This window comes from Pyrgilauda ruficollis, unplaced genomic scaffold (genome assembly GCF_017590135.1).
Source record: "Pyrgilauda ruficollis isolate IOZ18807 unplaced genomic scaffold, ASM1759013v1 scaffold9, whole genome shotgun sequence".
Classification (NCBI taxonomy): domain Eukaryota; kingdom Metazoa; phylum Chordata; class Aves; order Passeriformes; family Passeridae; genus Pyrgilauda; species Pyrgilauda ruficollis.
The window spans coordinates 1,857,039-1,878,571 of NW_024531043.1; the positions used below are offsets into that span (position 1 = coordinate 1,857,039).

The 21,533-nt window shown below is 46.6% G+C and overlaps 1 protein-coding gene across 2 annotated transcripts in view; it reads right to left on the reverse strand.

The window, feature by feature from the left end:
- FBXW8 (F-box and WD repeat domain containing 8) overlaps positions 1–21,533 on the reverse strand; it is a 54,973-nt gene that overhangs the window by 5,670 nt on the left and 27,770 nt on the right. The window contains exons 6-9 of one of the 2 annotated variants that reach the window (XM_041488573.1): positions 16,042–16,238; positions 14,977–15,186; positions 5,038–5,165; positions 1,891–2,787 (exon numbers count right to left, since the gene is read on the reverse strand). In XM_041488573.1, coding sequence (XP_041344507.1) covers positions 2,703–2,787; positions 5,038–5,165; positions 14,977–15,186; positions 16,042–16,238 — 620 coding nt within the window. In that variant the 3' untranslated portion in view covers positions 1,891–2,702. Of the gene's footprint in view, positions 1–1,890; positions 2,788–5,037; positions 5,166–14,976; positions 15,187–16,041; positions 16,239–21,533 lie in introns of those variants that run through there. The other variant, XM_041488572.1, reaches the window with a different exon arrangement.

Here is a 21,533-nt window from a genome sequence, read left to right on the forward strand (position 1 = left end):
CCTGAAAGGTGGCTGTGCTCAGCTGGGGCTGGGCTCTTTCTCCAGGAACTGAGAACCAGAGGACACAGCCTCAAACTGCATCAAGGGAGATAGAGGTTGGATATTAGGAAAAAGTTTTTACAGAAAGGGTGATAAAGTTCTGGAATGGCTGCCCGGGGAGGTGGTGCAGTCACCATCCCTGGATGTGTTTAACAAAGCCTGGATGTGGCACTGGGTGCCAGGGTTTGGTGAGCTGTTGGGGCTGGGCTGGACTCTATGATCTTGAAGGTCTCTTCCAACCCAGTGAATCTGTCAGTCTGTGAATATTTATTACACGCTGGACACATGGGGAGTAGCCTCCCAGAGCCATGTGCAAAGAGTCACAAACTCCTGCTCTCTATTTATCCAAAATGGTTTCTACAATTCTTTTTACATAAACATTAACTCTCACTTGGTATTATAATTAGCTGAATGTCCATTATGGCTGTGCAATTGTCCCTCTTAAGTGGGTTGCTGGGCTTTTGAAGAGGAAGTAAGACCTCTTCCTCATGCTAAACTCTTCACTCTGTGTCAAGCTGGCAGGGCTCCTTGGCCTGCTGGTCACAGTCCAAACCTCCTCTCATTCTTAGAAGTCAATATTTATGATTTCTGCACTCTTACAATACTCCATATATCACCTGTTATTCCCAACCTTGTTTCAGTTATTCAATTAATTTCCTTGTTAAGCTCTATATAATCGTTGCTAACTGCATTTCAAACTTAGCCCCTAAATTAATTTAAGCTCTTAATTAAAAGATATATCTATTTTTCACTATCTTAGTTGCATTGCTAGCTCAACCCCTGGACTCATAAAGACAGCTCTGGACATGCAGCCCCTGCTTCTCCTGGCAGGGGCTGACAGCTGCTGTGTGAGCCAGAGAGAGTCAGTTGGAGAAGAGGTGCTAAGAGTCCCTTAAAGGAATTCTATCAAGGTCGTTGACATGGAAACTGGAAAGAAGAAAAGATAAACGAGGGGGCCTGCAGTTGGACATGGCTGAAAACAGCAGTGGAGACCACTCTGTGCCAGTGAGCACTGTGTGGATTTGTTGTGGCCAATGAATAAACTTTCTGAGAAGGTATAAAAGACAGCATTCTGCTAGAATAAACAGAGAGAAGCCTTCTGAAAGGCATGGTGTTCTTCTCTGGGTTGTGACTGTCTCAACAGTGACAGGTTCTGACAGCACAAAGATTTGGGGTTATGGAAACACATCTGGGACAGCAGCAGAGCCACTGCTGCTCCACAGCTGGAAAAGCAGTGAGGCACATCCTCCTCACCACTGAATTTTCACCCTGACTTCTGCGATCAAAGATCTTTTTCAGGCAGATTTCTCCCACCACACAGGACCTCTCTGAGTCTTTGCAGGTTTTAGGACCTAAAGAGGGCTCTGGGGTCTCAGCACAGGAAGGACCTGGAGCTGCTGGAGAGTCCAGAGGAGGCCACAGAGATGCTCCAAGGGCTGGAGCCCCTCTGCTCTGGAGCCAGGCTGGAGAGCTGGGGGTGCTCACCTGGAGAAGGCTCCAGGGAGAGCTGAGAGCCCCTTGCAGGGCCTGAAGGGGCTCCAGGAGAGCTGGAGAGGGACTGGGAACAAGGGATGGAGGGACAGGACACAGGGAATGGCTTCCCACTGCCAGAGGCAGGGATGGATGGGATATTGGCGAGGAATTGTTCCCTGTAAGCACAGATTGAAGCTGTGGCTGCCCCTGGATCCCTGGCAGTGCCCAAGGCCAGGCTGGACATTGGAGCTTAGAGCACCCTGGGACAGTGGAAAGTGTTCCTGCCCAGGCCAGGGGTGGGACTGGATGGGCTTTAAGGTCCCTCCCCAACCATTCCATGATCCTATGAGTTATGATATAAAATAAAAGGGAAATTTGGATAAAGCTCCTCTCTCTGTGCCTCCCAAATCATCAGCAATGCCATGAGGCATGGAACACCCAGTTTGGACACACTGCTAACACATCCCACCCCTGACACATGCCCACATCCACTATGGACCAGGGGTGGTATTATTACCAGGATCAAGGAAAGGATTATTACTACAAAGATTTCAGAGGAGATTTTATGTGTGGCAATTCAAAAGACAATACAGGGAATTACAGGGAATTACCCTTGACTTAATCACCAATATCCAAAGCAAGCACCCAGCAATCAGGATCTGCTTTACTTCAAAAATAAAACTGACTGTGGCCAGTTTTTAGGTACATCTGATTTTTGGACATTATTGACCACCCAGACAAAGCACTTTGAAGAGAAATAAATTGAAGACTCAGACAGAAGCAGAACTACAAAGACCTTAGGATTCCAAGCACTGCCACAAGGCCACAATACCAGTTAGAGCTAATGGTGTTAAGTTTTAAACCCAGCTCATATCACAAAGGAGTGTGGGTGGGGTTTGATCCTTATTTATCAAGATTAAGAGATAAAGCAAAGTACATGAAGAAACAAAAAATGCAGCAAGTGAAAACAGAAGGAAAAGGGAAACACTGATCTCAGGCTTGAGAAGAAGCCAGAGCAAGTTCCTCCTAGCTGATGGCCATCAGGAACAAACCCATCAGGTACACATTAATCCCAGAAAAAGCCAAAACACACTTGTTCCAACACATTAACTGTACTTCATTCCATACCCCTGCTACGATGCTAATGGTGCTGCAAGTCCTTCCTCTCCCCTTCTCCAGCGGAGATTGCATCATATGATTTTACAAAGAACACATTTCAGGGACTGAGAGACAAGGCAGCAGAGCAGGCCAGAGCTCCAGCAGAGCAGCATCCATCTGACAAGGAGGAGAACACGCTGGAGAACCCTCTGTGTGCAACAGCCCATCCCACAGCGTGAGGGGTAAGGACTCCTCCCTCCCCAGCTCCAGCAGAGAGGAGCTCTGGCTCCAGCCTGGGAGAGGATGGGGTGTTTGGAAGGGCTCACTCCTGGAGCTCTCCCCATTCTCCTGTGTGTGTTCTCCCAGCAAGCAAAGCTGCTCCTGTTTGGAAAGCACAGCTGGAAGCCGGGATATGAGCTAGCCCTGCTCATGCTGTGAGGAAGCACCCAGCTTTCAGGCAGGTGTCCATGCTGGCACACCCCTGGGAGAACCAGAGGCACACCTGGCTGCTCAGATGTGCCTTAAGGAAGAAAAGGAACAATGTTTTGCCAATCCCACGTGATGCTGTAACACGGAGCTGGCCCAGCACGTCCTGCCCAGACAGCTGGGCTCAGTGGGAGCGCTTCGGACTCATCCCAGCTCCAGGGAGGTGTTCTGGAGGCCAGGCTTGGCCCCTCCTGTCAGACTGCCTTGGGAGTGAACTGCCTGGCCTTCAGGAGAGCCTGGAACACGTTTGGATCCACACCTTTCTGGGTTTGCCATATGTTTGCTTTCCCAACACTCCTCTCCAGCCCAGCTCCCACCAAGGCAAAGCAGGATCAGCACAGCTCCCTGCTAGGAGAGGAGGCCTCTTGCCAGAACAAAGCACAGCTCAGGAATCAAATCAATCAGCAGTGCTTCAGCAGGAATTTCAGATGGAAAGACAGATTTTACAGGTCCTACCAAAACCATTTCGTGAGTATTACTTTGCAAAATCATGGTTTTGAGTAAAAGAAGGGCAGATTCAGGTGAAATTGGGAAATGGCTGTATTTAATTCAAGCAGTAACTGCTCTCTCTGGCCAGCAGCAGCCTGAGCTCCCAGGGCAAGGTCCCTGTTTCATAAACTCAGTTCATAATGTGGCCGTGGAGATTCCAGTCTCGTTCCACCTGTGGATGCCCAGCACCTTCCTGCAGCACCACAGGAGGGTGTGACCTCTGAGGTGCTCTGCTCCTGCCCCTGGATGCCAAACTTATCTTCCCAACTGTTCATCCCTGACTCCTTGCTGTTCCAGTGACATCCAACCCCCTGAACTCAGCCAGTGCTAAAGGTGAGAACCCCTAAAGCTTTCTGGAGGGGAAGGGCACAGACATCCACTCTGCTATAAAGGGGAGGGATATTAACTCCGGCTCCTCTCCCGACATCGTGCACGAGATCAAAACTGGAGGTAACTTTACTGGGGTGCTTTGGAAAATCAATTATCTGCTTTTAGAGGGAAAAAACCTCCCAGGGAATCAATTCCACTTGTCAAACTTCAGCTATTTCCTTTACCCTCCTTGCTGAGAAAGTGTGAGGCTTGCTCACACTCCCTATTCTCTGGGAAGGAAAAAAAAAAAAAGCTGTTTGACAAAATAATCATTTTTGCAAGCTGCTGCACTGGCGGGACAGAGGTCTGGGATTTGGCAGAGGGAAGTGCCCGCCTTCCAATCTGATCCCAGCACCAGAGCAGAGCACCACCTGCAGCCTGGTGCCCAGTGTGGAAAGGAGGAGGGAAGGAAGCAGGAGCCATTAGAGACTGGCTCCTGGCCATCCCACATCTCCTTTGGTGCACTGGATCAGACCCCACAAACGACTCGCCAAAAAAAGGAAATCTAAAAATTGGACTCAAAGGGTCTTTTTAAGCACTTTAATCCTTTTGCACTGCCTGTTCCCAGCGCGGCCATTCCTGGCAGCAGACACTGAGCTGGGAAAATCCTACTCCCCAAGCCAAGGAGCTAAAGAGAAAGCTGCTAATCAGCTAAATAGAAGCTGGAATCTGTTCATATGAAAGTCTCTTTTTTTCTCTGTCACCTGAGGGACATCACAGTGTTCCGAAATACACTTTTGACATCATTTGGCAGCAGGGCTCATCTCATCCTCCATGATTCATCCCTTAGGTTATTTTTTTAATATCAGAAAGTGAGCTCTTAAATGCCAAACTCATTTTGCGGGTGGCGGTGGGGAAGTGGAAGAGATTCCAAGTGGTCTCACTGGGCTGTGCACCAACTGCCTCCACCAAATGGCTCAGAAAGCTCCTCTTCCCATGGAGCTTCCCAGACAAAGCACACTGACAGCCACATCCAACTATTACCTAATAGTTTGTTCCTCAACTTCATGGAAACACGAGAGGAGAAAGCAATTCCTGCAGGGCCAGATGTAGGACAGGGAGCTGGAGCTGGGGATCACTTACCTTCTGTCCTTGTTGCCTGCCACCAGCATGTTGGGGGGGCTGCTGCGGAGGTTGACACATGAGAAGTCACCTATGGAGTTGCCCACCTTGGTCACACACTGGTTTGTTTCCAGGTTGTAAAGGAGGATCTGGCAGAGAGGGAATAAAACACCACATCAATTCAGCAGGAGCACCACAACAACACTTTGCCGCCCCACAAAACAAGAGCTGTGACCACCAGAGGTGTTCTGCAGGACTTGTTTCTTGATATGTAAAACAGAACCAAGAGACAGATCCACCCCTGTGAAGAAAGGCAATGACACCTTCAGAAATAAGGAATTCAGGTTTCCCAGTGGGATCCAGCAACAAGTAGGGATGCACCCCCAGAATGGCCAGGCACAGCTCTCAGGCAAACCACACAGGTGAAATCTTCGGGGTTACAGGAAAAGCAAAGGGTTTCCTCATTGATTTTAGTGTTTGAGAGAGCAGTAAAAGCAAACAGCACCAGCCCTGAGGAGGTCTGGACAGAAGGACAGTGAGAAGCAGATCTGGTCAAGTGCAGCAGGAACTGCAGGGCAGAGCTGAGCACAGCCCTGCTGAGAGCCTGGGTGCCCTCACTCACACACACACACACAGAAATGTCACATCTGAAGTGGCAGCTCAGATGGGAAAGGCAGAAAAACAACTCTGATTTTAGGCAGCATCTGAGATGATTCAACCAGAGCCTGGATGAGAAGCACGAGTTGTTCCCTGTCCGTTCCCACTCCTCTCCTCAATCAGTTTAATCATGTTTGCTGCCCTTCCTGTGGGGCCAGATCAGATCTGTCTGCTTGGGCCTTTCAATTTAGGAGAACAAATATTTTTAGAAACAGAAAAACACACTGGTCAAAGCCCAGTGGAGCTCAGTGCTGCACCTGGCTTTATATAACTTCATAAACATGATTAAATTTCATGGTGATGCTTGTTGAAATGAAAAGAAACCTTGTGACCATGAGAAGAGTTAATGGTATTTAAAACATCAGAAGAACCCCACAGCTTCCATGGCAACATCAGCATGGCCATGTCAACGTCACATCAGTATTCTTTATTTCTAATTTGCTGATGATGGCCACGTGCAGCTCAATAAATATTGCACTATCTGGATAGATTATTTCAACATTTGCCAGAACAGCAGCACTGATGCTGCCTGGCCTTTTATTTCCTAACTGTGCCATTTCAGAGATCTGAAAGGTGAATTAAGAGAGCAGGAGAGGATCATTCTGTGATGGAGGCCCCTGGGCAACCAAAGTGCAGCTTTGAAGATCTCAAGGAACAGGGCAAAGAGAGACAGAGAATTTGCAGGTTTCTTCCACCTGCCCTTCTCCCAGGTAATGACCAGGCAAATTCAGACATATTTCAGCTCCCTGTTAGGATCAACACATCCACATCCAACTTCCTTAGGTGTTCCTAAGATTTATAATTTCCCAATTAGTTCTTTGTGAAGCTGTCTCAAAAAACATGGCATTTTTCATCCTTGAGACCCAAAAACCCAAAGCAAGGATGACCTTTGTTGGAAAACCTAGGACATGAAAGTTAAATTCAAATAAAAATTAATTTAAACTTCCACCTCAAGGAAAAAGCTGCTACAAACTGCATGGCAATGTTAGTGTTTGAGGTAAAAACCAGTTTACAGCCTGTTCTCACTTCAACCCAGCTCCCAACAGCTCAGTAACCAAACCCACAGATAATGATGTTCTGGCAAAGGCACCTCGAAGGGTTCTCAGTGCTAAGGAAATTAATATCTGTGCCTGGCAACCCAAACTTCTCCTTGGAAAGTTTGGAACAAAAGACAAAGACAATAAACTGCAGAATTCAGCTTAAGAAAGAACTGACAGGGTCAGGAGCAATGCATTCCAGCTCCCAGTTGGGCCCTTCCCAGCTGGATGTTAAAACTCCAGAGGGGAGAGGGCCAAAAGCTGCTTTCTTAAAAGTCCCCTGGGGCTGATACTTGCAGTGAACATCCATAAACTATTAATTTATCTAAATGACCAGAACTCCCATCTCTGCTGTAAACATAGGATACATACTTGAACATCTAGCCATGGCCATGAAAGGCTGGAAGGAAAAATTGCACTGAAAGATTCCCATGTAACATTTCCAGGTTACATCTGCTCTGCCCGCAGCCCCGTGGCAAAGCTCACAGGTAACAGCAGCTGGAAAAAAGACTTATTTCTCCTCACATAACTTGCAGGTGGCCAGCAATTTAAAGTGTTTGCATCTAAGAATCTGTAAAAAAAAAAAGGGTTGACACCCACAAAAATGGAAGAAAAGCTTGTACCATCTTCTCCTACCCCCTTCAATTCCTTCTCATGCCCATCTCTCCTCTTTTAAAGATTGTTTATTTTAACCATCAACCTTGTTATTGATTTAAATTTATTTTAACTTTTATCACACACAAATGTCTTTCTAACCAATTAGTCCCATCACTGGAGGAGTCTCTGTGCTTTTCAGTATCCAGGTTTTGCCTATCTCAAAATTCAACCTGTCTTGAGCAGTTCCATGACCTGCAAATTAATTTCAAACCCTTATCCTGACCAATTGATAAGTAAAGAAGCTAAAAGCACTCAGAATGCTCACGTCTGAATAATAATTTCCTGGAGACAGGGATTTAAAAGCACACTGATGACAATTCTGAAGTTGCTGGAACACCTCTGATGAGCTCTCCTGTAATATCCCAAGGCAAGAAGGATTTTCCTTACAAAGGCCAAGGAGAGAGAATGGAAATACCTGGTCAATAGGGACTTGAAATAAGGGCCTGTGTGTTAAAGGGCAGATAAAGCATAAGATCTCTGGGAGGTTTATAATCCTATAATGCACACTGCAAAGGGATTACCCTTTTAAAGGTATTTATAATCCTATAATGGACACCCAAGCCCAGTGACCTAATAGGTACCGAACTGAGGGAAGTGAACCAAGAGCATTTGGGTGTGAAATGAAGAACCCTGGGATAACACACTAACGAGCAGCCCTGGCCCCTCTGGGACCTCAGGGAGGAAAAGCATTAAAGACCCCGTGCAGACAGCACCGGGATCCAACGCCCCAAATAAAAAGTGTCACCTATTAACATTGGCCAAATGAAAAGTCCAAGTTGTTGGCCAAGGGCCAGGCAATCTCCCTGAATGCTTAATAATTCAACAAGCCAGGAATAGCCAGAGCACCTCCAGCATTCTGTTTAGTTAAAGACCACAGAGATTAGCAAACACATTATCCATCTCCGAGGCGATCCCTTCCCTGTTACAAGTCCCTTAACGACCTTTACCATCCTCCCTCTCTCTCTCTCTCTTTTAATAAGGCTGAGCAAATGGGACTTCATTTCAGCCCACTGCCACAGACTGGGGGTATTAATTATTCATGCTCATAGTCTCCCCTTTGTTAAGGCAGTGCATTAGACTAATTCCCCTCTTTACTGGGTGACTTGGGCACGGCTCAGCCTGTGGCTGCTCCTCTGGGACGGACACGCCGGGAACCCGGCAAATGCAGCAGCCCAGGCACGGGAAAGAAGGCAAAGTTACTGCTCTGCACAGAATTGCAGAGTGGTGGGGACACGGAACTCTCTTTAAATGCTGTCCAAGAACTCATGAAAGATGCCTGAAATGAATTCCCAAAGAATTAAGGGCTCTGGAGCCAGAAGAGCTGAGCTGTGAGCTTTGTTACATCTCGCTGCTAAGTGAGGTCAAGCGTGGTCGATGCACTCTGCTTGAGACACTTCCAAGAAAAACCAAGGAACTGTAGGAAATGCTGCTGATGGAACTCTTCCATGCATGGCCAAAACCCCAGCAGGTGTTTTGGGATGCTGTGTTGTTGGAGATGTCTTTTTTGGACAGAACATTAAAACAACAAATCCCTGAGCACTTGTTATCAAAGAGCCTGTGGTACTTTCAACAAGAGCTGGGGTGTCCATCCCACTGTCCTGGATGGCAGCCAGCACACGCCTGCTCTGGGAAGAGCTGCTTTCCCTTTCCCTCTCCCTCTCCCTTCCCAGCCCATTCCTGCCTCCTGTCCACAGGAACAGCGTGGGGCAGCTGGAGACCAAGCTGTGTCTCACAACTGGGTGAATCCCTCTGTGTGTTGGTTCTTATTATTCTCTGAATTTGGTTCTTATTTAGATGCAGTATTGGAGGGAGGATCATAAATATCAGCAAAAAGCACATTGTAAAACCACACTCAAACCCTACATCCTTCTCCTCACTGAACAACACACAGGATCCATTACAGAAGCACTTTTTCAGAAAGAACCATCCAGGGTTGAGGTTTCTGTCATTTCAAGTAAAATAAAACCACCCTGAGCTGCTCAGAGTGGCAGTGGGTCAAGCAGCAAGCCTGAGAACAGAATTTACATTTATTTTCAAATTATATTTCTCCCCTTTGCTTCTGTCCAGCCCTCTGCCAATTGGAAAAAACATTGCCTGAATACACACAAATATTGCCAATGAAAAAGGGGCTGTGAAATTCCAAGTCCACCATAAATAAAAAGGGATCTGGTTTCTGCTCAGGTCAAACCCATTCAATCCAGAGGGTACCTACAAAAGCAGGAATATGCATTTGTGGGGGAACTCATCAAATTAAACACAACATATGGTACACACTGCTGCAAGTTTGGATTTTATTTCTAAAGTGATGCGGAAAACAAGAATATTTTAAAAGTTTACAAGCCCCAGGGGCACAGTTTCCCAGTGCACACGTATTGGATTGCCTACTGTAAATATGGCACATAGCACTGCAACAACAACAAAAACAATCTGACTGTTAACAAATGCAAGGTCAGCACGCTGATACTTGTGCACACAGATAAGTGTTCTGGCTCCATAAATTTCAAGATGAGCTAAGATTTAAAAGGAGCAGCTGAAGGAGACAGACAGACAATCAGAGAGAAAGAAAAAGAGTAAATCAAACACAAAACAGCCAGTTAAAAAAATAAATAAATAAAAAAGCAGTTAATATCCATGAATAATGGATGTTTGATTTAAAAGCAGTTTACTCCAATATGATGTAATTTTTGACAATCAGCCAGAGAGACTATTTTTCAAGTTCTTGCCAGATATAAGTCATTGTGGGGAGCTGGGAACACGAGTGCTTCTCTGAGCATGTGGAAAATTGACTTTCATGCCATCCTAAAGGTGACTTTTCCTGGCAGACGCATGCGCCGGGCGATGCCTGAAAACCCAAAAGCAGCACAGCTCCCAGCAAATCCAGCAGGAAAAGCAGCTCCCTGCTCCTCCCCATCCAACACCTGCTGCACAAGTCACACACAGAGCTAAAGACAAGTGGAGTTTGCTTTTCCCTTTGAAGTTTCTCTGTGCCTGGAGTAGCAGAGCGAGGCTTCAGGCTGGTGGCAAGAAGGGGAGCCAAGCGCTGCGCTGGCGCTGCCAACGCACCTGCAGCCCTGGGCACTGCCAGCCCCCGGGGCTCTGCCAGCCTGGGATGGGCTGGGATGTGGGCAGATGTCTGCTAGGACTGGAATGGGGTCACCAGGCTCGTTTGACTCGTGGCTGGAGCCTGGGCTAAGAGCTCCAGGGCCCGTGGGGAGGATGTTGTGTTTACCCACCGAACCCCCACGCACTCAAAAACCCCTCTAGCCCAGGGACAGATGCTCCCCACCCTGAGGGAAACCTTCTCCCATGGAGAAGGGAGGCAAGGTGAACCTTAAAAAGTGAATTGGTTTCATCACCTGGAATATTCATGGCACATCCTAGCAGCTGTATTTTCCAAACCTAAGGCACTTCCTCAGCCATCGTGCCAGTTCTGAGGCACTCACACTATGGCACAAACAGGGGAAAAAGCAGAATGTCGTTCATGTCAGCCAACAGAAAAGGGTTGATTTATTTATTATTTATTTAGTCTTTCATTTATTTCAACTTACAAAATTATTCCTGGTCACTTAGAGCGTTTGATCACGAAATCATGCAAAATTTAGACAAGGAAAAGTTCTGGAGTCTCCGCTGGTCTCTTTTGCTTGTGATAGTTCAGTTCCTCAGAGAGTTCTGCCTCTCTGACGTGATACCAAAGAGCTTATAAAGAGAAAGGTATTTAAAACACCTTTCAACACCTCCAAAGATCTGTTAACACCCTGCAGTCCTGCAGCTCCTCAAAGAGAGACATTTGGGCAATTTCCATCTGTTAAGACACCAGCAAACCCTGCCCTTCTACTGGTATGAAAACAGAGTTCATAAAGATGAATTTCCTGAAAATTGGGCTCTTTACAAGGGTCACGGAGGCCAACAGAAGTGAAATACCCCACATTTTTTAAACAAGAAAAACTAAGATTTAAAAAATTGAAGTCTTTGGAACTCCATGAGAACTGGAGACATCCAACACCAGAAAAAACAATGCAGCTTCTCAGTTAGAAGGGTTTTAGCTAAAATAAGGTGTAAGTAAGGTGTAAAAGCTCACATAAAGCAGCCATGAACTAAATATATCATTCAAAAATGACTGTAAAGTATGAAACTCAATTTCAAGGAGTATTTACTGTTGTCCAGAGCAGCTGTGGCTGCCCCTGCATCCCTGGCAGTGCCCAAGGCCAGGATGGACAGGGCTGGGACAGTGGAAGATGTCTCTGCCCATGGTAGGGGGTGGCACTGGATGTTCTTTAAGATCCCTTCCAACCCAAACCACTCAGGGATTCTATGATTTAAAATTTGTTTTCACTCACTATCACTGGTTAATTCCACTGGACACACTCGCATTTTCAAGCAGCTGAAAAATTCCATGGAAACACAAAATCCAGGAGCAAACCCAGGCAGTGTTTCATTGGCTGCTGAGAGGAGCAGGTGAGGTTGAACACCTTTCCTCAAGCACAAGCCAATCATCAGCTCCAGAGAGCTGCAGAAGAGACAGCATGAACAAGCAGCACCCAAGAGAGCTGATCTCAGCACATCCAGCCTTCTGCCTCAGAGCTGGAAGCAGTAAAATCATCCCTTCCCTCCTCTCCTCCCCATCCACCAGCCCTGGAATCAGGGTTCACATTTGTGCACAAAGCAACCAAACCCACACCTGAACTGTGCCTGACAATATCTATCATAAAAATCCTCATGCATGCTGTATGAAGCTTCTTTTGGGGTAGAAAAACCCCCAAATGCTCCTTTGTTCATTGTCTCATATCTCCAAGAACTGCTGAATATGTTAAAAATTTTGAACAGAATTTGAAACACAGGAGGAAGTTGTGGTTTAGGATATTTCTCCTCATCTCAGGAGAACAAACACCTCTAAATTTCACAGAAATAATCCACCAAGCTCAGCTGAGCCATAGTAAGAGACCAGACTTACTTGACAGCAAATTCAGGAATGGTTACAAAGGCACCAGCTGTGAAAAAAGCTCCAGATTGCATCAAAACCCAGATGAACTCAAGCCTAACATTTATCCTGCTGCTTCCTCTTGAGGTTTAGACCCTGACATGAAGAGGACCAAAGCCAAACTGTGGATTTAATCTCCCCCATGGTGTTTGAACCCAAAATTCCCACAGGTGAGTGCCCAGCCTTGGTGGTGCTGCAGCAACTCTGTGACCACAGGGCTCCCAACTGCCTGACACAGGGGATGTGCCAGTGGCCTGACATCACCCCTCAAGGAGTGTCCCCTGGATGCCTTGGGAATAAGGATTTCCCACATGGGTCATTATCTGGACTATTTAATTAGCCCTAGACAAGCCTAGATGGGAACACAGATCTCAGAATTTGGACTTGAAGGGATTTCATGTTGAGTTAACAGAGCTGAAACAACAAAATCTTTCATAGCTTCACTTCAAAAAAAGAGTTCCAGGAGCACTAAAGCAGAAGAACTTTCAAGAAACAGCAGCATATTTGGTTGTCTGGTGCTACTGATGTGCAAGCTGAACTTCTCAGGGATGAAGCATTTCTGTTCTCCCCTCCCTCCTGCACGGGTGTCTCTCATCTGACAGGAGCCAAGTCTAGGCCACGGATTTGATGTTTTCCTCCTCTCCAACATAAAAGTTCCCACAAAATTTATGCCTCAGATCTCAGCTCAGCTGTCAAACGTGGCTAAAATTAGAAAATGATTTAAAAAAAAAAAAAAAAAAGAGAGAGAGGGAGGAAAAAGATGGTTTCCCTAAGTGTTTTGATCAGGAAGCAGGTTACTAGGCAGGGATTGCCAGAAGGAAAATAATAACCCGGAGGAAAACAAAGAAAACCCCAAACTGGGGAGGAGCACAGGCAGCAGCCAAAGGGGCTGGAATCCTGCAGGATTGCATTTCCAGGCTGGGGAGCTCTCCCAAAGCCAGACTGTCACCGTGGCCCAGCGTAATCAGGCGCTGCAAAGTCCCTTCCCGTCTGCGAGGCCGCTCATTAGCATAATAGCCATCAGTAATTAATTTCCGGCGTGATGTCAGCTGGAGCAGCAGTGCCAAGGCAGTGTCCTTGTCACACCCCCCGGCTGTCTGGACCCATCTCCCTGATTAGGATGCACCAGGCTTAATGCAATCTGCCAGCAAGAGCCAGGGAGCTCAGGACTAAATTAGGAAAGATGTCCGGCTTTGCTGAGCGGCAGTCGGGGCCTGGGGAGGATTCTCTGTTCTTTATGAGGCACAAAAGTGATCACTGGGTAATGCCCCCAAATGAGGCAACTTCACCTCCTGCCCTCCCAGCTCTGGAGGGAAAAGAGCTGGATTAGGACAGCAGAGGAATGAAGAAAGACAGCACAGCTCGCAGCACCTCAGCCCTCGAGGTATTTATGGTGAAAGGGGGTTTTAAGGGGAATGAGATGCAGCTGGACACGTTTATCCCTTACAGAGGAAGTCCTAAATAAAGCTTTCCCATTCCAGTCACTTGCCAAGGGAAATCCTGCATTTCTACACTCCAGACCACAGTGGTCTGCAGTGAGTGCTCCACTCCTGCTCCATTCTCCAGCTGCCTGAAGCCCCCTCCCTGAAGCCCCCTCCCTCCCTCACTGCTGACAGCCTCAGTGTAACACAAAAATGGAATGACACCAGGGATTGGAAAACGGAGGCAAGGTGCAGGAAAGGGACAGCAACTCTTCCCAAGGCACCTGGAAACACCAAAATCTTCTCACAGTTTGGCCAAATACTCAAGAGCACAGCACAAAAAGCACCCTCCTCCTCAGGGTGCTCATCTCCTGACACTGCTCAGGTTCACCAGAGAGGCTGAGGCACGGTTTGGGATTTTGGGCTGTTTACTGTGGTTTGTAGGTGGGTTCTTTGAGATGAGTTCACCCTGATGCCATTGATGCAGCACAGACTGAGCTGGGCCTTGCTGAGGAGCAGAGGTTGCAAGGGAACCCTTGCAACATTCAGCTGGCTGAATGTCAGATTATGCTTTATTCTGACCTAGAGATGGGGCAACTGAGAGGTGTTTTAAACACTTCCAGTCTATTTTTAGTCTCTTTTGAAGGGTGAGACAATACAGATATTATAATTCACACTACCGCAATTAGAAGCTAATTATTTCTTAATTACAATATAGCATAAGTGGTTTTGACTTATTAATTTTTACCACACTATGCTGTAAACGTCTTAAAACTAATCATCTGAAATTACTCTTCGTAAGTCTTACTACAATACATTTTTCATAATTCTATTTCCCTACAGTATCTAATCTTATTTCTAAACCCATCCTTTGAAACTTGTTTCTAGTTCTATTCTCTCTCAACAATATCTATCTTATTCCATAGCATTTCTAAGTCAATATTTCCTATCTCAAAGTTTACACACAGATACATACCATGTAAACCTTGGGTCAAACTTCAAAAATTCTCTACAAATTCATTTCCCACAGCTGAACAATAACCTCTCACTTCAGCCCACAGAAGAACACAAAGCAGCATTAGATTATTGCATTGAATTGTCTTCTCTCTACTCTCAAAACCTGGAGAGCAGGGAAAGAAGTCCTCAGCATGAACTCTTTTTTCCTTAATTATAAAGGTATAAAAATCTTCTCAGAAAATAATTACAATACCTGGTTGGGCTCATTCAATAACCAGCCAAAGGTTTTGATGCCAAAGGCTGCCTCGTGAGCAGCCACATCGAGGCAGGTGACAGGCTGACCATAGACAGAGTGGAGGATTCTGCCAGGATCTTCTGCTTTCAGGAGATAGACAATGTCCTCTGCAGCTGCCACCGCCACCGGGCTCCCCGTGACATCTGGAACCAGATTAAGGAAGTTGACCTAAAAAGAGCAGACTTTTTATTTTATTTTTTATTTTAATTTATTCTAATGCAGTCAAAAATTCTTTTGCATCACTAGTGCCACATGCTGAACTGAATAAACTACTCATGTGTGTTCTGAATCATCTCAGTTATGGATTCATTCCACACAAAGACCAAGCATCAAACTCATTTCTGAACTGTAAGACTGACTTAGCTTTGGAGGGGGGATTAATCAGGAGTGGTTTAAATCACTTCACACTCTTTAACTGCACAGCTTCCTCCTATAGGAGAGAGGCTGCAAGACTCAATTATTCCTACACACTTCCTTCCCCTTTCAAACAAATGCTGATACTCTGAGACAAAACAAAACTTCAGAGAACGAGTTTTAATTACAAATCTCAAAACTTCAGTGACAGAAGGTGCAACCTAAAGAAGCTGCATGAGTAGTTACAGCTTCACAAGTGACACTATTAGGCTGCCTGCAATATCCTGCCTCAGAATTAATCAGATAGTGTGGATCTGGAATGAGACCTGGAGTTTCAGCTCCAATTCTATGCGAGAAAACTGATTTACAAAATGAGCCAGCTTAGTTTACTGTTGACAAAAAAAAGAAAACCACAAATTAAACCCAGCCAACCTCCTGCACCATATGGACCTGTGTTCATTTTCACTCCCAGCTTAAGCCAGCAGCTCACCCTTGCTCTTCAGGGAGGGAAGACTCACCCTTAACCTGCTCCGAAGTCAGAGCCTCGAGCTGGTAACGCCCTGATCTAGTTCAAGCTCTAAGACTTTTGTAAGAACCATCCTAACCCTATCAACAATAATCAGTGGATCAGGAGCTCCTTGAACGAAGCACAGTGGCCTGAAGACTCACCAGTTTCTGGATTTCAAAGGTTCCTGGGGTTTGCCAGACTCCTCTGTCGTCGGGGCTCTCCAGCCTGACCTGGAAGCCGGAGGCCGTGGCCACGGCGGCGCTGCCCGGGGCCAGCGCCAGGGCCTGGATGTGCTGGTTGTGCTGGAAGTGATGGATGGGCTCCTGCCCCAGCAGCAGGCTCCAAACACTGACAGTGCCTGCATGGGAAATGGGCACTGGGGTTAGCTCAGCCTCTGGCACCACCTTCAACAAGCCTTTAAACAGCTGCAAATCCAGCTGGTGGAACAAAGGAATACAGGGGAAGAGATGGGGGCAGGACAGCTGAACTTCAGGATGCTGTGGTTCCTCTGGCCACGGGTGCACAGGAGAATTTATGTGCTCTGGCCTGAAGCTGAAGGAGGGGAGGTATAGATGGGATATTGGGAAGGGATTCCTCCCTGGGAGGGTGGGCAGGCTCTGGCACAGGGTGCCCAGAGCAGCTGTGGCTGCCCCTGGATCCCTGGCAGTGCCCAAGGCCAGGCTGGACACTGGGGCTGGGAGCAGCCTGGGACAGTGGAAGGTGTCCCTGCCTTGGCAGGGGTGGCACTGGATGGGCTTTAAGGTCCCTTCCAACCCAAACCCATCTGTGACTCTGTCATTCCAGGCTCTATTGCTCTGTACCTAATTCCTAATTTCTGACTGTCCAATAACATTAGCAGCTACCTTGAGGAAGACTCTTTGACTTCTCTCACATTTCCATGTTCAGAGACCAGATGCAAGCAGACACCTGAAATTTTGTTCTATTATAGAGAGGCCCTCAATTACCCCCAAAACCAGAGAGGAAGAGCCCATGCTCCAATTTTAAGTCACTTTGCTGCATGGTTCACAGAATATCCTGAGCTGGAAAACACCCCCAGGATCATCCAGCCCAGCCCCTGTCCCTGCCCAGACCCCCAACAACCCCACCCTGTCCATCCCTGGCAGCGCTGTCAAAAGGCTCCTGGAGCTCTGGCAGCCTCGGGGCCGTGCCCATTCCCTGGGGAGCCTGGGCAGTGCCAGCACCCTCTGGGGGAAGAACATTTCCCTGAGCTCCACCTAAACCTCCAAACACAGCTCCATTGCCTGGTTCCTGTCCCCAGTCACCAGAGAGAAAAGCTAAAGAATACAAATCGTGAAGAATAAAGGAGTGTAAGTCAAAAGAAAACATATTTGTAATTGCATTTTTGCCAGCCTGGCTCCCCAGTTCTCTATTTAAAAGCATCATAATCTGAGTAAGAGCAACCTGAGGCAATCAGGAGGGAACCAGAAGGGAATTGGAGCCTTCTGGGCCACCTTTGCACTGAATTGAGAAGCAATCTTGCAGCGTGACAGGCAGGGCTGGAGAAGCCTCCCTTGCAGAGGAGCACGTTAATGATGAAATGATTAATGGCAGCTCTTCCTTCAGAAGGAGACATAAAAGCCCTGACAGACAGCTGTGGATGGGCACCACTGCCAGTTTGCAAACACTCCTCCCCAGTCCCAGAGGAGGTGAAGCAAGAGTGTGGTAATGAAACTGCACATAGTGAAATGGTAGCTAAATGAGTTTAAATTGATTTATGGTAGCTTTTGTAAAGATTATTTGGTATCTGGAAAGTGCTACCGATGTGAAATAATGCAGATAATCCTTAAGATCCCTGTCTAATGGCACTCCCACTGAATATTTATATTCCTCACCATGGGAATGAGTACCATAATGGGGACCATTTTTGTTTTATTAGGGATGAATATTTAAATTAATCTGCTATTTGCCTAAACAATTAGCCGCCTCTGTTTGTTTACACAAAGCCAAAACTGCAATTAGGCTTCCATCAGAAAGATAAGTCCCGACTAAAACTGTCCCGACGGAGTCGTAAGGGCTCAGAGCAGAACTTCCCAAAATTACTTCTTAGCATAATGGTAATTATGTTAATTGCTTGAAAGGTAAATAACTGCTGAACTGGGTTTGCAAAACAGACTGGTTGCACACAGCTTAAAACCAGTTAACAAATCCAAGTGGGCAGCACAGGCTGCACCCCTGCAGGGCTGAGCTGGGGCTCCTCTTCCCCAAAGCAAAGGGATGGGGAGGTCCCACCTCCAGGAGAGATGATTCAGCCAGGCAAAACCCCACCAGTGATGAAGTGTTATCAGATCCAGGGAGTTAGAACTGGACTTTTGTGTCAGACCGTGGATTTGGCTGCCAGGCTCCTCCAAGCAGGAGGATTTTCAATTTTTGTTCAGCAGAAAATGTATCTCAATTAAAGATCAGGTTCATGAAGGGAAAAGGGAGGGTGATTTGCTTTTAGTGAAGCCTTTTGTTTACACATCTTTGTGATGAACATTCCACTGGGTTTAATGGTGTCTAAATGGATGAAAGTTCTGAAAAATTAAAAAAAAAATATTCTGACCACAGGAGCAAACTGAGAAACCCAGAGCTCAGGGTTCTGCTCTCTAATTTTGGGCAACAAGCCACTAATTATTAATTATTATTATTATTATTATTGCATCTCAAACATGACAAAATAAAAGATTTTAACCAGGCAAACACAGCATGCAACATCTGATACACGATATGGGCAATACATTCCTGGTAATGTAAAAAAAAAAAAGTGACTTGTAAGGTCACAAATTCACACGTGATGAAGGAGCACAAAGTAAAGAGTAACCTGGAGAGCTCAAAGAATATCCTGAATTGGAAGGGACCCACAAGGATCAGGACAGAAAAAACCAGAAAAAGCAAACACTCCACTGGATTTATAAATAGGTAAAGCTGCTATGAGGGCTAAAAGTGCTGCTCAGAATATTCTGCATTTCACTGCAGAAACAACACAAGGTATTTATGGGTGTGCAAGTCCTTGCAGCAGTCAATCACGTTTGGGTAAGAGCAAAAAATCCCACACCATTCCAGTTCAGGTTATTAGTGTGGCACTAAAAAAATAATCAGGCTAAGATTTAGCAGTGCAGATGAGATCACTGCTCTCCACAGTCTGTCTTCCTGCCTCCAGCACTGCCCAGCACCTCATTTCCACAGCAATTCCTCTGCTGAGGTGAAGTTAAGGTTGCAGCCATATGTTATCTTCTTAATTCTTTATAATACTGAAATCTTACTAAGTGTTAGAAGGCCACAAAATGAAAATTAGAAGCAGCGGTTTCACAGCACGCTAAAATCTGCACCAAAATTGTGATTATTCCAACTGAACTCTAACAGTAACTCCCCAAAATTATTTAGAATTATGAGCAAGCTGGAAAGTCATTGTGGCTCAAGAAAAGAAGTGCAAGAAGCTGCTGCTGGTGGTGTAATGCTGACATTCCATGTGACAATCACTGCACCAGCCTCATTTATCACTTTGCCCCAGACTGGACAAAAAACTCAACTCCCAACCCATACATTTCTGAACTGTGGCCTGATGAAAGATCCATTTACTGCCAGTCACTCCAGACTGGGAAGTACTTGGATAGAACATTGAGCAGGAGGCTGTTGTGCCTCAGAGTGCAGTGCTGAGCCTGACTGAACTCCAGATTTTGGGAGCATCACCAGCCTTGCACAGCTCTTGCTGTGTCAAAGGTGGGAGGCTGGAGGCTCCTCTCTCTCCACCAGCAGTGCTGGCAGCACAAAAGACATCCTGCAAAAGCAGCTGTTACATCTGTTTCCACACAGGTTTTCTCTGCCATTACAGGCAATGCATTTGCTACAAAATTAAACAAACCCAAGTATCTTTTTTCCTTTAAAATCCCCTAATCCTCCGACAGGGCAAGGCAGCACAACCACAGAGCAAACAGTGTTAAATCTCATTTGTAAATATTATCCTGGCTGTGTCTGGCAGTGTCACAGAGCCTGTCTGAGCCCCTCCTGAGCTGGGCACAGCTGGCACTGCCCACCTGAGCTGCCTGCTCGGGGAGCTCAGGATGGGAGGGCTGGATGTGGGTGTGGAAGATCCCAGCTCGGATCCCAAAGACCCTTTGCATCAGCTCTTCCACATTAAAACCAGCATTTGCTGTCAGCTGGTGGCTGCTGCCAGCTTTGGAAGAGATGTAAAGCAATCTACATGTGCATTATCTGAAAAAAAAAAAATTAAATCCCAGAATTTTGTCTGTGCTGGAGCAGGGAATCCAAATGTGCTCTTGGTTTCCACGCTCATTCCCTTAAGCAGCTGAACACAACAGCCTGGGAAGGCCAGAAGGTGCTGAACTCACATCATCTCCATGGTGCTTGTCCTGTTTCAGAGCTGTGGTCCTGCCACCTTGATTTAAACTAAATAAACCTCTATTTCACCTTTTGAAAACCCTTGGACTTGATGATCCTTGTGGGTCCTTCCAACTCAGGCAAGTCGGTGATTCTCTGGCTCCATACAGGTAGTTTTTTTTGCTCCAAAGTGGGAACATTAATTTATTTCCTCATACTTTTCAGCTATATCATATCTCTATTAAGTACAACCAGTATAAGAAAAGCATGGGTGGAAATGAGCACCAGCCTGGAGTATCAAAACTTGTTGCTGTGAATTTTGAGTTTTTCCCAAAAACATTTCTAGCTGGAGGAGCCAATTTAACCTTAGTAGATACTTGAAGTTCATTCATCAACATTTTACATTTAATTTTTGCTTCCAGCAGGCCCTGAGGGTACAAAGAGTGAGAGATCAGATGTCAGGGACAAGAGCCTTTCACTCACACTACCATGAGCACACCAGTTCCCACCAAATGTTCCCAGATTTTACCTCCATCACCTTTCTTCCAGGGATTTCCACACAACACCATCCCTGGACATTCCCTCAGAGAAGGCACAGACCCTGTTTCATTCCCAGTGTGGGGAATGGGATGACTGGGATGGGAAATCACACTGCATTCACCCAAACCACAAGATCTGCACCCACAGCCACCAATGGGAATAAACATCCCAGAAAGCTCCTGCAGCTTTCTTCTGACATTTTTTCCTTCACTCCAGCCAGCCTGGAATGCTCCTGCTCTCTTAGAGCACGTCCTGGCACTCAGGGAAAGGCACCAAACCCCTCACTCTGCAAAGAGGGCACAGAAGGGACAACACCCTCAGGCAGCTTTAGGGGCATCAGAAAGGGCAAGAGCACAGAAATCCAAAAAGCAGCGCTGCCAAAATTCCCCTCCTAGAGCCTGCAGCAGGCAGGAGCACCTCTGATCCCTATAGCAAGCACCCTCCTCTGCTTCCTCTGCAGCTCAGGAAGGCCAGCAGCTCCTCACAGTGGGCCTGAGGGGGTACAAGCAGGGCAGCAGGGCCGTGTTCCCCCCTCCGTGCCTGCAGCAGGGTGGCCGTGGCATTTAAAGGACAGCAGGAATAAGTTCTGTTCTCCTGTTGCTGCACGTTGTTTGCCAGTCAAGCCATGCAACTCCAGAGCGCAGGGGGAGAGGGATGGCTGAAGTAGACTGCTGTTCCCCAAAAGCTGTGGCTCCCAGCCAAAGGCAGGCAAGCATGGAGCAGATGGAGTCCTGGCAAGGCCTCTCCTGTCCCTGCATTAGCAGCATCTGCTCAT